Source organism: Pantherophis guttatus, chromosome 18 (assembly GCF_059756535.1).
Source record: "Pantherophis guttatus breed Tessera chromosome 18, ASM5975653v1, whole genome shotgun sequence".
NCBI classification, from domain to species: Eukaryota; Metazoa; Chordata; class Lepidosauria; order Squamata; family Colubridae; genus Pantherophis; species Pantherophis guttatus.
The window spans coordinates 3552684-3568398 of record NC_142080.1 but is presented as its reverse complement, the minus strand read 5'-3'; the positions used below and the strand labels follow the sequence as shown (position 1 = coordinate 3568398).

General features: G+C 43.9%; 1 protein-coding gene across 1 annotated transcript; it reads left to right on the top strand.

Annotated features, from left to right (window-relative positions):
- The first annotated feature begins 854 nt into the window (after positions 1-854).
- On the top strand, positions 855-13004 carry SCAMP3 (secretory carrier membrane protein 3). The gene is made up of 9 exons (XM_034406971.3): positions 855-1036; positions 5090-5167; positions 6168-6296; positions 7386-7506; positions 7593-7721; positions 8443-8602; positions 10147-10248; positions 10424-10541; positions 11111-13004. Exons 1-9 carry the CDS (start codon positions 980-982, stop codon positions 11255-11257), a joined length of 1041 nt encoding a protein of 346 aa, XP_034262862.1. The 5' UTR covers positions 855-979; the 3' UTR covers positions 11258-13004.
- The last annotated feature ends 2711 nt before the right edge of the window (positions 13005-15715 follow it).

Below are 15715 nucleotides of genomic sequence, written 5' to 3'. Positions count from 1 at the left end.
CCGTCCCTCTCCTGTCTGTCTATCATCTGTCTATCTATAATCTATCCTCTCTCTCTCTCTCTCTCTCTCTCTTTCTCTCTCCCTTTCTCTCTCTGTTTCCCTCCCTCTCCTATCCGTCTATCATCTTCTGTCTGTAATCTATCCTCTCTCTCTCTCTCTTTTTCTCCCTTTCTCTCTCTCCCTCTCCCTATTTTTCTTTCTTTCTCCCTTTCTCTCTTTCTCCCTCTCCCTAAATTAAGTTAAATTCAAATTAAAACTTGACATTTTTAAAAATTTAAATTAAAACAAGACCTTTAAAAAAAATAAATTTAAATTAAAACATAAGACTAAGAAAAATTAAATTTAAATTAAGACTTTAAAAAAAATTAAATTTAAACTAAAATTTTAATTAAGACTTTAAAAAAATTAAGTTAAATTTAAATTAAAACAAGATATTTTTAAAAATTTAAATTAAAACAAGACATTTAAAAAAATAAACTTAAAACTAAGAAAAATTAAATTTAAATTAAGACTTCAAAAAAAATAAATTTAAATTAAGACTTTAAAAAAAATTAAATTAAATTTAAACATAAGACATTTTTTAAAAATTTAAATTAAATTTAAATTCCAACTTAAGACATTTAAAAACAGAACTTGCTGCAAAAATAAGCCTCGCCACCGCTAAACCCTCATTAAACCAGGTTCCTGGGCGTTACGTAATCCCTGGCGGCGGACTACATTTCCCGTCGGCCCCTCGCGCGCGAGAGAGAAAGGCACGCCCCCTTGGTTGTTTTTTTTTTCCCCCGTGACGTCACGCGGCGGACCCCCGCCCCTCCGCGCCCCGTCACGCGCATGGGAAATCCCCACCCAGCTCGCGAGTGACGCGCCAAGCCCCGGGCCGGCCAATCGGCGTTGAGCGTCTCTGCGGGCGAGCGGAAGGAACGGCCGTTCGGAGGAGCCGCCGCGGAGGGAGGGGAGGCAGCGAGGGAGAACAGCGGGCATGAGCCAGAACGGAGGGGGGAACCCTTTCGAGGGAGAAGCGGGGAATCCCTTCCAGGTGCGTAGCGTGGGAAAAAATAAATAAAAAAAAGGACTTTTTTTTTTTTGGGGTGGGGGGTTTTTTTTTCCCCCTGGGGTAGCCTCCCAATCCGGGGTCAACCCGGGGTCTTTCCCTGCCTTTCTTTATTTCCCCCTTGGCTCACAACAACAACAACCCTGCGAGGTAGGCAGGCTCGAGGAAAGGAGGGGTTGGTTGGTGGGGGGGGGGGGAGCTGCCCAGCCTAGGAAAGGAGAGTGGGCTGATGGGAGGCCAGGCCCAGCCTTGGATGGGGGCGCTGGGTTGGGTTTCTTTCTTTTTTTTTTTTCAGAGCCCCGCACTGTGAGACTGGGGAGCCAAAGGTTCTAGTCCTCAGGGAGGAGAGGGAGGGAGGGAGGGAGGGCATAGTATGAAAAAGAGGCTTTTTAAATCTTTTTGGGCCCTTGGAAGTGTGTCCAGAGGGATGTTAAGGAGGCCAAAGGAATGGGGAAAAAACCCTTCTTTCTTTCTTTCTTTCCTTCCTTCCTTCCTTCCTTCCTTCCTTCCTTCCTTCCTTCCTTCCTTCCATCCATCACTGGGCCTTTGAAACGGTTCTGGGTCTCTGGCTTGAGCAGGGGGTTGGACTAGAAGACTTCCAAAGTCCCTTCCAACTCTTGTTATTCTTTTATTCTTCCTTCCTTCCTTCCTTCCTTCCTTCCTTCCTTCCTTCCTTCCTTCCATCCATCCATCCACCCATCCATCCATCCCCTTTTCTTCTTCCTTCCTTTCCTTCCCTCCTTTCTCTCTCCTTTCTCTTTTCTTTCTCCTTTTCTCTGTTTCTCTCTCTCATTCCCTCCCTCTTGCCTGCCTTCCTTCCTTCCTTCCTTCCTTTCTTTCTCTCCCCTTTCTCTCCTTTCTCTCTCTCTCTCCATGTTTCTCTCTCTCATTCTCTCCCTCTCACCTTCCTTCCTTCCTTCCTTTCTTTCTCTCCCCTTTCTCTCCTTTCTTTCTCTCTCTCTCTTTATGTTTCTCTCTCTCATTCCCTGCCTCTCACCTTCCTTCCTTCCTTTCTCTCTCCTTTCTCCTTTCTCTCCTTTCTCTTATCTGTTTCTCTCATTCCCTCCCTCTCGCCTTCCTTCCTTCCTTCCCCTTTTCTTCTTCCTTCCCTCCTTTCTCTCTCCTTTCTCCTTTCTCTCCTTTCTCTTATCTGTTTCTCTCATTCCCTCCCTCTCGCCTTCCTTCCTTCCTTCCCCTTTTCTTCTTCCTTCCCTCCTTTCTCTCTCCTTTCTCCTTTCTCTCCTTTCTCTTATCTGTTTCTCTCATTCCCTCCCTCTCGCCTTCCTTCCTTCCCCTTTTCTTCTTCCTTCCTTCCTTCCTCTCCTCTCTTTCTCTTTTTATCTCTTTCTCTCTCTCATTCCCTCCCTCCCTCCTTCCTTCTTTTATTCCCACCATTCTTTAGCTTAAAAATCATAGTTTGGCAGATAAGCCAAACCTTGGAGCCCAACCCCACACAAACCACCTTTAAAGATCCAAGCTGGTCAAAATATTTATCTTTTATCTTTTATCTGTTTCTGCTTTGCTGGGTTTCAGCTCCAGTAGCCTCTGGAATAACAAGGCAGCCAGTTGGTGGCTGTTTACCGATTCTATCCATTGCAAAGGAAAAAAGAAAAGGAGAATTAGCAAAAATTTTGCCTTTTGCTGAGATAAAAGGGCTTTTATATTTATCACACAATCACTCCTTTCAACTGCGGACAGGACAAAACTCTTAATTTGGCCAAAGACATTCGGGATTTTTGCTCCCGTTCTGGGTGATAACAAATTTATTTTTAAAACTGTGGGAGGGCAAAGAAATCACATTTGTGCCTTTGGGAAAAAAAAAAAAAACTTTTCAAATAATATTGCTTTTCTTTTTTTTTTGCATCTATCTCTGCTTTATTTTGGCTTCTTTTGAAATATTCCGGTTTCTGAAAACAATCACAGATCTTCCTGAGTTACTTCCTGATTTGAAAACCAGCAGAGATTTTAGGGACGGGGTGGAAGAGAGAAAGAAAATGTCGAAATCAAATTTTCCCCAACTTATTTCACAATAAATAGACAATGAATAACGGGGCTGACCTTGTTTGCTAGTAAAGTCTATTTAATGGGGTTTTTTTTTCTTTTCTTTTGCTCGACGTGCAATTGGTGAAAAGTAAATAAAATATCTTAACTTGTTTTTAGAGGCTTTGTTTTGAGGGGCGGGGGAAAAACCCATAACTTTTAAAAAAAAAAAGTTTTCTCCAAAAGGATCTATGAGGAGCTGGACTTCATGGCCTGGAGGGAGCCTCCAGTTTCAGGAGCAGTCTATCTTATCTGCAGCTTAGGGCCTTCCTTGAAATCAACCAGCCGGAGAAGGAAGAGGTTTTTTAAAAAATTGCAAATAAAAATGCAATTTCGCGAGAAAAAAATTCCTGAAGAAACTGTTTGGAAGGGAGTTAAGTCCCTATGGCTCTAAATCAGGAGAAATCTGCTTCAATCTTTTTTTTTTTAGCAGATTTGATTAAAAGGGATCTTTCATATGGGATATTTGCATCTTGTGAAGGGAGTTGCAGCTCACCAAATCCGGCGAGACAGACAGTCCTCGACTTACGACCACAATGGAGCCCAGAATTTCTGTTTGTTTGTTTATTTATTTATTTATTTTTCATATTTGTATACCGCCCTACTCCCGAAGGACTCAGGGCGGTGAACAGCCAAAATAAAATACAAAGACATACAAAAGTTAAAAAACTATTAAAAACAGATTAAATAATTTAGGCTCAAAAAAAAAAACAAATTAAAACATCCAATTTATCTAAAAAAACATTTAAAACCCAATTTAAAAGCCAATTTAAAAGGGAGAGTTAGGCCACACCAGCCTGTTGGAATAAAAACGTTTTTATGTTTTGCTGAGTGAGATAGTTATTAAGTGAGTTTTGTCCCATTTTACGACCGTTCTTGACATAGTTGTTCAGCGAACCCCTGCCATTCTTAAGTGAGGAACACGGTTCTTAAGTGAATCCTCTTAAGTGAACCTTCATCAGAAGGTCACTAAAAGAGGTTCGCACGATCCCGGGACACTTCAACCGTCATAAATACGAGTCCCTTACCAAGTGTCTGAATTTTGAACACGTGACTATAGGGTTTTTTTTTCCTGTAATGGTCGTAAGTGTGAAAAACGGTCATAAGTCCCATTTTTCAGTGCCGCCGTAACTTCGGACGGTTGCTAAACGGACGTAAGTCTTAGACTGCCTATATATTTATCTGGGTGCAGAGGTCGTATTCAGTTGGTAGCGGAAATTGTGGGGTTCACGGAAAGAGAGGAACGAGAGAGAGAGAGAAAGAGAAGAAACGAAACGATAACACCTCAAGGAAAGAGAAAGCAAATAAAATAAAATAAAAATGGAAATATTGAAAGAAGCAATTTCTGTTTTCCTTTGCAGCGGTTAGAAACCCCGTTAATAATCTTCAGCTTTCCGAAAACGACAGAACCTACTTCCCCTTTTCAGCTCTTTTCAGCTCTTTTCAAGCAGTAAATTCTCAAAATTGCCCATTTTTCCAAACTTCTATGAAAATACTTTTTTTTTGTTTTGTTCTTTGGCTAATCCGTTGAACCTCATTTTTGCAATTTCTACCTTATGCCTTCTTCGCAATCCTCACTTCCATTATTTCTGCATTTTTTTTTAACACACCTTTGTGTGTTATAATGCAAAGGAAACGGGGGGGGGGGGTTTAAAATCGCGATTAATAAATAAAATAATAGACTTGCACAGGAGGTTCCCACCTAGAAAATTGTCCACGAACAAAATCGGAACAAAATCGGATGCCTTTGGATCAAAATCTGAAAAGAGGCGATCGAAATTCCTTCTAATTTGGGGGAGAAAAATATATTTGGGGGGGCAAAAGAAAGGAAGGTTGGAAATGGGAATTTTGCAACTTCGGTTCGGCTTTTGCTTCAAAATGCAAAGAGAAGAGAAACTTGGGGTGGTTTCTACGAAGGAGTGGTACAAATATAAATAAATTTTCTTTTTTCTTTTTTTCATTTAATCACCTCACTCTCTTTTTTCTCCTCCTTCTAAGGATCCGGGCATAATTCAACACCGGCCAAATACAGATTATGCTACCCTGGATGTATATAATCCTTTTGATAGTTCGGGGGTGAGTCGATTGCTGGATCTTTTGGGGGGAATTGGGGAGGGGGCTTGCTACGTTTGGATTTTACGGGCCTTCTGGCTTTGCTTTCAATGGGGATATTCCTGCAGCGGCTCCCTCTCCGGACTTTCAGAATCTGCCTTCATGAGGTCTAGAAACATGAACGGGCTTTTCTTCCAGGAGCAGATGTACCGTATTTTTCGGAGTATAAGACGCACCTATCTTTTTTGGGGAGCAAAACAAGAAAAAAATTAATAATCTGCCTCCCAGCAATTTGCCTCCTTGCAGCAAACAGCGCCGGCCAAAAATGGGGCGCACGGAGGCAGCAATAGGCAATGGCGATCCCTGCAGCCTGAAACAGCTGATGGTCGGGAGGCCGACAATCAGCTGCTTGTGCTAATCAGGCTGTGCTGAAACTGAAACTTGCTGTTTGCTGCCAGGAGGGAAATTGCTGGGAGGCAGAGGCCAAAGGGTGGGGGCCGGCGGATGGGCGAGGCTACATTCGGTGTATAAGACGTGCCCAAATTTTCACGCTCTTTTTGGGGGGAGGAAGTGCGTCTTATACTCCGAAAAATACGGTATTTCCCCGTCACTAAAGATGGGTTTTTGATCATTTCTTCATGCAAGGATTTGTCAATCAGAGTGAGCTAATTGGAAGGCCCTGATTACAATGTCAGTTCTGCTCAAAATCCACCGGGGGGGGGCAACCCTAATCTGTATTCTTAGCCTCAGTGTTCCCCACCTGTAAAATGGGCATAATACCGATTCTCCAGGCCGTTGCGGCTTTTGGGAAGGATTACCCAGCTACAGGAACTCACGCATTTATTATTATTTCATGCTTTTTAAGAGGAAGCCCTAGGAATTTGGAATTCCATCTGATTTACGGGTAGTCCTCAATTTAGGACTATAGCTGGAAATAGAATTTCCAGGTTGGTTGTTAAGTGAGTCACGTTCTGCAGAATTTTGAAATTTCTCCTTTTTTTCTTTTCTCTCTCTCTTGGGGCAGCTTCCCCCGCCATACCAGCCCCCGGCCTCGGCTCCCACAATCCCCTCCGTGCCCGTAGCTCCTGTCTCGGAGGTGCCTAAGAGAAACAACAATGCAGAACCCAGAAATTACGGCTCGTACGGGACCCAGGTAAGAAGGGAGGGAAAGAGGGAGGGAGGAGGAGAGAGAGAGAACATTCTGGAGAGGTAAAAAGTGGAAATATTGGTAGAAATAGAAAGGTAAATTTGGGGATAAAATTTGGGGGGGGAATTTGGGGGGGAAATTGGTGGGGAAGGTTCCAGGTTAGAAACCAGGAGACGGTGAGTTCTAGTTCCTTCTTAGGCATGGAAGCCAACTGGATAACTTTGAGCCAATCACCAGGAGACGGTGAGTTCTAGTCCTGCCTTAGACAGGAACGCCAATTGGGCGATTTTGGGTCAATCACCAGGAGACAGTGAGTTCTAGTCCTGCCTTAGGCATGAAAACCAGCTGAATAAGTTTGGCCCAATCATCGGGAGATGGTGAGTTCTAGTCTCACTTTAGGCATGAAAACCAGCTGCGTGATTTTGGGCCAGTCCTTCTCTCTCAGCCCAACCCACCTCACAGGGGTGATAATTTAATTTAATTTAATTTAATTTAATTTAATTTAATTTAATTTAATTTAATTTAATTTAATTTAATAATTTAATTTAATTTAATTTAATTTAATTTAATTTAATTTAATTTAATAATTTAATTTAATTTAATTTAATTTAATTTAATTTAATAATTTAATTTAATTTAATTTAATTTAATTTAATTTAATTTAATTTAATTTAATTTAATTTAATTTAATTTAATTTAATTTAATTTAATTTAATTTAATTTAATTTAATTTCTATGCCGCCCGACTCCCAAGGGACTCTGGGCAGCTTACAACAGAGATAATACAAACAGTGAACATAAAAATTAATAGATAGATAGATAGATAGATAGATAGATAGATAGATAGATAGATATATTATGCGGAAAATCGGAGAAGGAAAGACAGTTAGTTACGTTCACTCCCTTATTTATGAAAAAATAACAAAGGTGGCATAATTTTTTTTTAAAAAAATAAATATTTCCCCCCTAAAATGCTTCGCGGTTAGTTTGACGCTTCCAAGCTGCCTTGAAGGGCATCGGGCAGCTTATCCTCCGCGCGGCCAGCAGGTGGCACTGCGGCTCCCTCGAATAATTCCTTCTGTTTTCCCCGATTAGGACGCGGCTACCGCCGCGAAGGCCGACCTCTTAAAACGCCAGGAAGAGCTGAATCGGAAAGCCGAAGAACTGGACCGGAGGGAGCGAGAGCTGCAGAACGCGGCCTTGAGCAGCGGGGCGGGTACGGCGTCCTTTCCCGCCCGTCCCTCCCCAAATTCCCCGCCCCGAAAAGGCCGAAACCCACTTTTTCCCTTCCTGTGTTTACAGCCAAGCCGAACAACTGGCCCCCGCTGCCTTCCGTCTGCCCCGTGAAGCCCTGTTTCTATCAGGATATTTCCGTCGAGATTCCCGTGGAATTCCAAAAAACGGTCACCATCATGTACTACCTCTGGATGGGTAAGCCTTTTTTTTTTTTTTTAAAGATTATTTACCTGCAGGCGGTCCTCGACTTACGACGTTTCGTTTAGTGACCATTCCAAGCTCACGACGGAACTGGGGGAAAAAAAACAACCAGGGGCTTAGGACCGTGTTTCGCGCTGACGCATCCCTCCGCCATCCCACGGTCAAAATTCATGATGCTTGGCCGCCGACTCGTATTTATGACGGAGGGGGAGGGTCACGTAATTGCCCGCTCCCCTTTGCGACCTTCTGAGAAGCAAAAGTCCACCGGGAAGGCAGATTCGCTTAACGACCGCCCTCCTCGCTGAACGACTTAGCACCGATTCGCTTAACGACGGTGGCAAAGGAAGGGGGCGCAAGGGAGGCAAAACGGCATTTCACAAACGTTTCGCGGTGCGACATAAATGGGGGGGAGGGCTCGATTGTGGTCGAGGACTGCCTGTATTTATGACGGCCGCAGCGTCTCGGTGTCGCGTGAATTCCCCCTTTTTGCGACCTCCTGAAAAGCGAAGCCAAGGGGAAGCTGGATTCGCCTAACCATTGTGTAAGTAACAATTGCCAGTGATTCGCTTAGCACATATGTGCGAGGGGAACCTTTACCATTATTATTATTATTATTATTATTATTATTATTATTATTATTATTTATTTATTTATTTATTTATTTATTTATTTATTTATTTATTTATTTATTTATTTATTTATTTATTTTTGACAGCCAGCACGATAGCTCTTTTCATCAACTTCCTGGCCTCCCTGATCTGGTTCTGCGTGGATTCCACAGGCGCTTCCGGATTCGGCCTCTCAATCCTCTGGGCTTTGATTTTCACGCCTTGCTCCTTCGTCTGCTGGTATCGACCCATGTACAAAGCTTTCCGGTACGTCGGCATCGTGTCTCTCTTGTTTTGGTGGGCCCGGGGTTAGTTAGGAATCAGCCCTGGTTTAGATCAGGCTTTTAAGAGAAAGGGGGAACGAGGTGGCAAGCTAGAACTCACCAGGAGACGGTGAGTTCTAGTCCCACCGTGGGCGTGAAAGCCAGCTGGGTGATTTTGGGGGCCGATCGCCAGGAGACGGTGAGTTCTAGTCCCACCGTGGGCGTGAAAGCCAGCTGGGTGATTTTGGGGGCCGATCGCCAGGAGACGGTGAGTTCTAGTTCTGCCTGAAACATGAAAGCCAGCCGGATGACTTTGGGCCGATCGCCAGGAGGCCGTGAGTTCTAGTCCTGCCCCTTAGGCACACAAGCTGGCTGGGAGAATTTGAGCTAAGCACTGGGAGAGAGTGAGTTCTAGTTCCGCCTTAGATTTGAAAGATAGCTGGGTGACTTTGGGCCGATCGCCAGGAGGCCGTGAGTTCTAGTTCCATCTTAGAGCTTAAAGCTGGCTGGGTGACTTCGGGTTGATCGCCAGGAGAATGGGAATTCTAGTCCTACCTTAAGCATGAAAGCCAGCTGGGTGAGTTCTAGTTCCACAGAGTTGAAAGCCGGCTGGGTGACTTTGGGACAATCACCAGGAGACAGTGAGCTCTAGTCCTGCCTTAGGCACAAAAGCTGGGAGAATTTGGATTAATCACTGGGAGACAGTGAGTTCTAGTCCCTCCTTAGACATGAAAGCTGGGTGAGTGACTTTGGGTCGATCACCAGGAGACAGTGAGTTCTAGTTCTGCTTTAGGCACAAAAGCCAGCTGGATGACTTTGGACCAGGCCGGGAGTTGTAGTTCTACCTTAGACCTGAAAGCCAGCTCCTTGAGCAAAAACCACTCACGCATTAATCACGAAATCTCCAGAACCGTAAAGCCTACAAACTTGAAATTTGCCACCTATGTTCCTCTTGGCTTCTAGGTGCTCACTAAGAAACGATTTTTCAAAATGACCATCACAGCATTAGTATTTCCTATATTATTATTAACACGCTCTGATGCTAAGGAGTTGTACTCCCGTCTCCCCACCTGAAAAGAAATCTGTTCCAAATGCAAAAACACAAGCAGAGGAGAGGAGTTTCACTTTCAGTTTTACTTTCACAGCAGCAAGCAGCTTTACTACAGAACAGTTGAGCTAAGCCACGCCCAGCCTCCTTCTGTCTCCTTGCTCACACAGCAAATACTGTTTGAGTTTCCAAACAGCCCTCAACTCTCTCACACACACAGAGAATGCTAGCCAGATGAATACCGATGGATGCTGCAAGCTGGGACGTTCTACTCCCCCCTCCACCTCTGTTCCAACTGCCAGTTGCATCATATTAACACACTCTGATGCTACGAAGTTACACATTCTACTTGGCTGCAAGTGTCAATTTACCAAGCCCGAGCAGATAGATTTCCTAGCGAAGCACGGGCGTCCAGCTAGTGAAATCAAACGTGCGAGCAATGTTTGTTTTCCTCCATCTCTCTCTTTCTCTCCCTCCCTCCCTCCCTCCTTCGATGGCAGGAGTGACAGCTCTTTCAACTTCTTCGTCTTCTTCTTCATCTTCTTCGCCCAAAACGTGATGTACGTCCTGCAGGCCGTTGGAATTCCCGGTTGGGGCTTTAGGTAAGATTCAGGAAATCGAGTCAGGTGGGTTGACGCCTAGATCCGAGGTGTATCTTTGCTTGAATTTGGGGAGCGGATCAAATGTGGCTCGTTCCACGTGGCACGGCCCTGTTCTTCTTCTTAGCGATCTGTCGGATCGCAACGTTTTTATTTTCTCTGTTTTTCTGTCTTGCAGCGGTTGGATTATCAGCTTCGTCGCCCTGAAAGGCCACCCGGGAGTGGGCATTTTCATGATCCTTGTCGCCGTGTTGTTCTCCGTCGTGGCCGGGCTGGGCATCATCATGTTGAAACGGGTGAGTAGAGCAGAAAGCATAGGTAGTCCTCGATTTACGACCACAACGGGGGGCTCCAAATTCCCGTGGCTGAGCGAAACATCGGTTAAGGGAGGGTTGTCCCATTTGACCACTTTTCTGGCCGCGGTTCTGAAGCGAATCGCTGCCGTTAGCTAAGTTGGTAAGACGGTCGTTAAGTGAATCCAGCTTCCTTTCCCTGGACTTTGCTCGTCGGAAGGTCGCAAAAGGGGATCACGCGACCCCGGGGACGGTGCAGACGGTCATAAATACGAGTCAGTGGCCAAGCGTCGGAATTTTATCACGCGACCATGGGCACGCGGCAACGGTCGTAAGGGTGAAAAAACGGTCATCAGTCCCCTTTTTTTCGCTGCTGTTGTAAGTTTGAACAGTCGGTAAACGAGCTGTTGTAAATCGAGGACTACCTGTATTTGATGCAGAATTTGGATCGGTTCCTCCTGAGGATTGGTTCTTCCTTTTCCATCTCGGGCGAGTCCCCGATTTCTCGCGCCCTCGTACCCACAAAACCCAACGTGTCCACCCTCGGCCGATTTTCCTTTCTTCTCCCACAGATCCACTCCCTTTACCGCCGCACCGGCGCCAGCTTCCAAAAAGCCCAGGCCGAATTCGCCGCCGGCGTTTTGTCCAACCAGACGGTCCGCACGGCGGCGGCCAACGCCGCAGCTGGGGCAGCCTCCAACTCGTTCCAGGCCCCCTAAAGGAACTGCGACCTGCGAGTTGTCATCAGTCGGCCGATTTCGCCGGGACTCCTTCACCGAAACGAACCGTCCTTCAAGTGCACGGCCTTGTCCTCCTGGCCTTGAATTTCCTCCTTTTCCCCACTTTTGTGCTGATTTTCAGAAGCTTCCGCTCTGCGATCTCGGCAGGGAAACCCGCGATGGATCCATCCCGCTCCGGCTGCACTGACTTAAAAGTTCACCGATCCCTGAACACGGCTTTAATCTTCTCTTCTTCCACCCGAAATTGACAAGAGGATACCTAGCGGCTATTTCTCTCTGCTTGTGACTTCTCCACATTTACCCAAACCGGGAGGAACGGGGGTCTTTCCTTCCTGCTCGTGCGCCCCCCCCCCTCAAAATATTTGGCTTTTCTCTTTTTCGCCTTCGATCCTGCGCTCCCTCCCGGTCGGAGCTGATTTTTCCTGAAATTAATTTTAAGTTTCCTTTCAGCCCCGATTTTCTGCAAATTTGCTAAGCCGAGCATGTCCCCGTTCATTCGTACGTTTCTCCTTTTTAAGACGGTTTTTCTCACCCTTAGCATCTTTAAGAAGTGTGGGCTTCAACTCCCAGAATTCCCTCTGTTTGGCTGACTGGGGAATTCTGGGAGTTGAAGTCCACATCGTCTTAAAACTCCCATCCTTGAGAAACACCGCTGAAGTTAAATCGATCAGTAGAATTCTGCTAGATGTTGAGTCGAAATCAAGAGGGGCTTTTCGAGTTTCTATTACACTACCCTGACCTTGAGTTTCCCAAACTTGGCAACTTTTAAGACGTATGGACTTCAACTCCCAGAATTCTCCCTGGCTGGCTGGGGAATTCTGGGAGTCGAAGTCCAACCTCCTTAAAGTTGCTAAAGATTGAAAAACTCAGTTTTAAAAGTTTTTTTTTTCCCCTCTCTTATTTTGATCGCTTCTGCCAATGCCGGCCACTGGGAGATAAGTTCCTTTTCTTTTTTTTTTTTGTCGTTTTATTAGCAACGGGAATTATTTTATTTGGCTCAAAAGCCAGCTCTGGCTTCTACGATCGCTTTTCGGCCCCTATGGTGCCTTCTTTTATATTATTATTTATCCTTTTTTCCCCCCCTTCGAAGTTCTCGCGCAGCCCAGTCGGCGTAAAACGGCTGTTTTTGCGCGGATGAATAAATTCTCCGGTCGCCCCGAAATTTGAGAATTGGGATATCAAATTACTACTCTCTGACTGGTCGCCTTTTCTGTTTTCGGACCCCCATTTGAAGGGAGGTGAGAAGGGAGGACTGATTGAGGCACCCCTGTTTTAATGTTTTGGGGTCCCTTTGGTGTTTGCAATTCGGGAACTGTCTCCCCAAATTCGACTTCTCCGCAGTGTCTTCTTTTGCTGTGTCTGTGAATGACTCGACTTTTCGACATCCTGTTCATTGGACTTGCTTGGTCCCCAAACCGATCTGGTGGGGCCCCCCCTCTCGTCTCCCCCCTTTGTCGGTAACTGAAATTTCAGACCACGCCCCCCACCCCAAGGTTTCCCCCGTGTCTTTCCCTCTTCTTTGATCTCTGTCTCCTTTCTAAGGGTTTGTGGGGCGGCCCCACCGTTCTTCGTGCGTCTGTAAATGTGCAAATAACAATATTCTTTTTTTCCCTTGGGCATCTTCCCCATTTGTTGTTGTTGTTATTATTATTATTATTTTTTGCTGTGCCAAGCGCAAGACGGAGTATGGAACTTTATTTAAAGAATAAAACTACGTTTTATCTCACTGGGGTTTTTTTTTTTCAGCCGGTCGTGGTTTTTCCTGGGGAAAGCTTTGCAGATCCTGCCTCAAATTTTGATGTTTTTTGTCAAGATCGGCCCTTCGTCGGAGGGAGCTGCTTGGAGGGCCATGTGTGGGGAAAGTCAGCCCGAGCAGGGGTGGGGCTTCAAAAATTTTGGCAAAGGGATTCTCTGCCCGGTTGCGGGGTAGGCGTGGCCTAGTTGGCCTCCTGCACTACAGTGCAGGGTGGGGGAACATTTTTGCCCTCCCCGGGCTCCGGAGGCTTTTCCATGAGCCTCTGGGAGGACGAAAACAGCCTCCCCAGGCTCCGGAGGCCCGTTTCCGGCCTTCCTGAAGTTCTGGTGGGCCCGTTTTTCACCCTCTCCGAGCCTTTGCGCACGCCCTGCACTTACCTGCATCCAAAATGTGGGACTCCTGGGAAGGAAGGGGAGGGGTGGGGGGCGGGGCCAGCCAGGAGTGGGATTTGGGAGTTCTCCGAATCTTAGCTAGAGATTCTCCCGAACCCACAGCAGCTCACCCGTGAGCCCGCGTTTTGATTTAAAGAAGCCTTAAAATCTCAACATTCCCACCCACCCAGCCCGGTGCAGGTAATTCTCGACTTACGACCACTTTTGAGCCTGGAGCTCCATTATGGTTGTAAGTCGAGGATTACCCGGATAATGCAACATCGGCAAACGAACAGCTAATTTTTTTAAAAAAACAGATGAATAGTGTTGGAAGGGACCTTGTAGGTCATCTAGTCCAAGCAGGAAAACCCTACAAGCCATTTCAGGGAGCACTGAGAATTCCACCAATTAAAATTCCTTTTTTTCTCACTATTCAAACAGTCGATAACTTGACTTAAACTCAGTTTTCTGCACTTCAGCCGTAAAGTAACAAAACAGGCTGGGTTGTTACAGGAAGGCGCACCCCCCTCTCCCGAGTAATCTAGGTTAAGTTTAATTAACCAAGTTGCACGAATGCATTTGCCAAAACTTTGCACTAACTTAGTTAAAAAGACTGTGCTTAAAAATGGGGCTTGCAGGAAGCCAGCTAATCCACCAGAGGGCGCTGATGTTTAGGTCCAGGATTGCAAGGGAAATTTTAAATAAGAAAAATGTCAAAATAAAAAATTACAATAGGATTATTTATTATAAATTTTCATTGCTTTTCTTATGATGTTCCATCGTGTGAATAATTCATGCGAATTTTTTATAATTTATACAATATATTTTTTATAATTTATATAATATATTTTTTATAATTTATATAATATATTTTTTATAATTTATATAATAATTTATGCGATGGCATATCCCAGCTCCCGAATAACCAGGCAACTGAATGGATTTCAGTGAGCAAAAGTTAGTTTGGCTAAATATATATATATATATATATATATATATATATATATATATATATATATATATATATATATATATATATATATATATAATTTGGAGATGGGGAAATGGGGATGAAAAGGTGGCCTCTCCAGCAAGGCTTAATTCATTAGTGTTAAAAATAATTGTCTTCTTTGCTTTTTTACAAAGCAAGGATAATAACAAAAAAAAAACCCTTACCAATAAACAAAAAAGAACGGGAGGAAAAAAATGGGTATGCACTTGACCAAGAAAGTTAAATACCTGGGAATATGGCTAACAGCAAAATGTTCATCGATTAAAGAAGATAATTTACAATAAGTTAGTACAACAAATAATAACAGATTTGGACAACTGGAAAAAATTACAACTTTCACTCACTGGAAGAATTGCCACCATTAAAATATTACTATATAGTAAAATATTACTATATTGCTGAAAATTCTATTTTTATTTCAAGTAAGTACCGATAAAACTAGGACAGAAATTTTTTTGAAGTTCTTTGCTTTTTAAAAGAGACTTTGTAACGTAGCCAAGTTGAATGTAATAAATTTTCTCCTGATTTTAGCTTTTTTTCCCCCCACTTTTTTCCACCGCTGTATTGGTTGTTCTCAAGTTAGGCTCATGGGAAATTTTGTTTTTTTTTTTAAGCATAGCAGTTAGGTGGCTAAAATATTGCTAATAGGAAGAGAGAGAAAAAAAAAACTCATTTACCGGACAAAGTCAAAACAATCTTTGTTACCGATAGGAACAAACACAGTTACGTTGAAAATAGAAGTGTCACTGCAAAAATGACATTTCGGAGGGATTAAAAACAAAGGGAAACGTTGGTTTAAGGAGCTCGGGATGACTATGAAAAGGAAGTGGCTTTTTGCTGGGCCCTGTTTGAAATTCCCATCAGCTGGATTGAACCGCAGAGCCGAAAAGATGAAAAAATTGGCAACGGATCTTGTTCCATTAGCTAAGAGACCTCGCGGGAAACATTTTCCCAGCTGGCTTTTATCCTGTTTGGGCTCCTGATGGATCAAAGCATCTACTCAAAACAAAGATTAACAGAAGGATGCTTATAGGACCCCTCTGGAGATAGATAGATAGATAGATAGATAGATAGATAGATAGATAGATAGATAGATAGATAGATAGATAGATAGATAGATAGACAGACAGACAGACAGACAGACAGACAGACAGACAGATATAGATGATAGATAGAAGGTAGATAGATGATAGATGGATAATAGATGATAGGTAGATGATAAATATGTTAATATAGATAGATAGATAGATAGAAGATAGGTAGATAGATGTTAGATAGATGGATAATAGGTAGATGAT

Bases quoted from the DNA above. Each gene is read 5' to 3' on its own strand.
- SCAMP3 (XM_034406971.3), top strand. From the start codon at position 980: ATGAGCCAGAACGGAGGGGGGAACCCTTTCGAGGGAGAAGCGGGGAAT. The intron at 7,722-8,442 runs GTAAGCCTTTTT...TATTTTTGACAG, and splicing joins CATGTACTACCTCTGGATGG to CCAGCACGATAGCTCTTTTC. The intron at 8,603-10,146 runs GTACGTCGGCAT...CTTCGATGGCAG, and splicing joins CCCATGTACAAAGCTTTCCG to GAGTGACAGCTCTTTCAACT.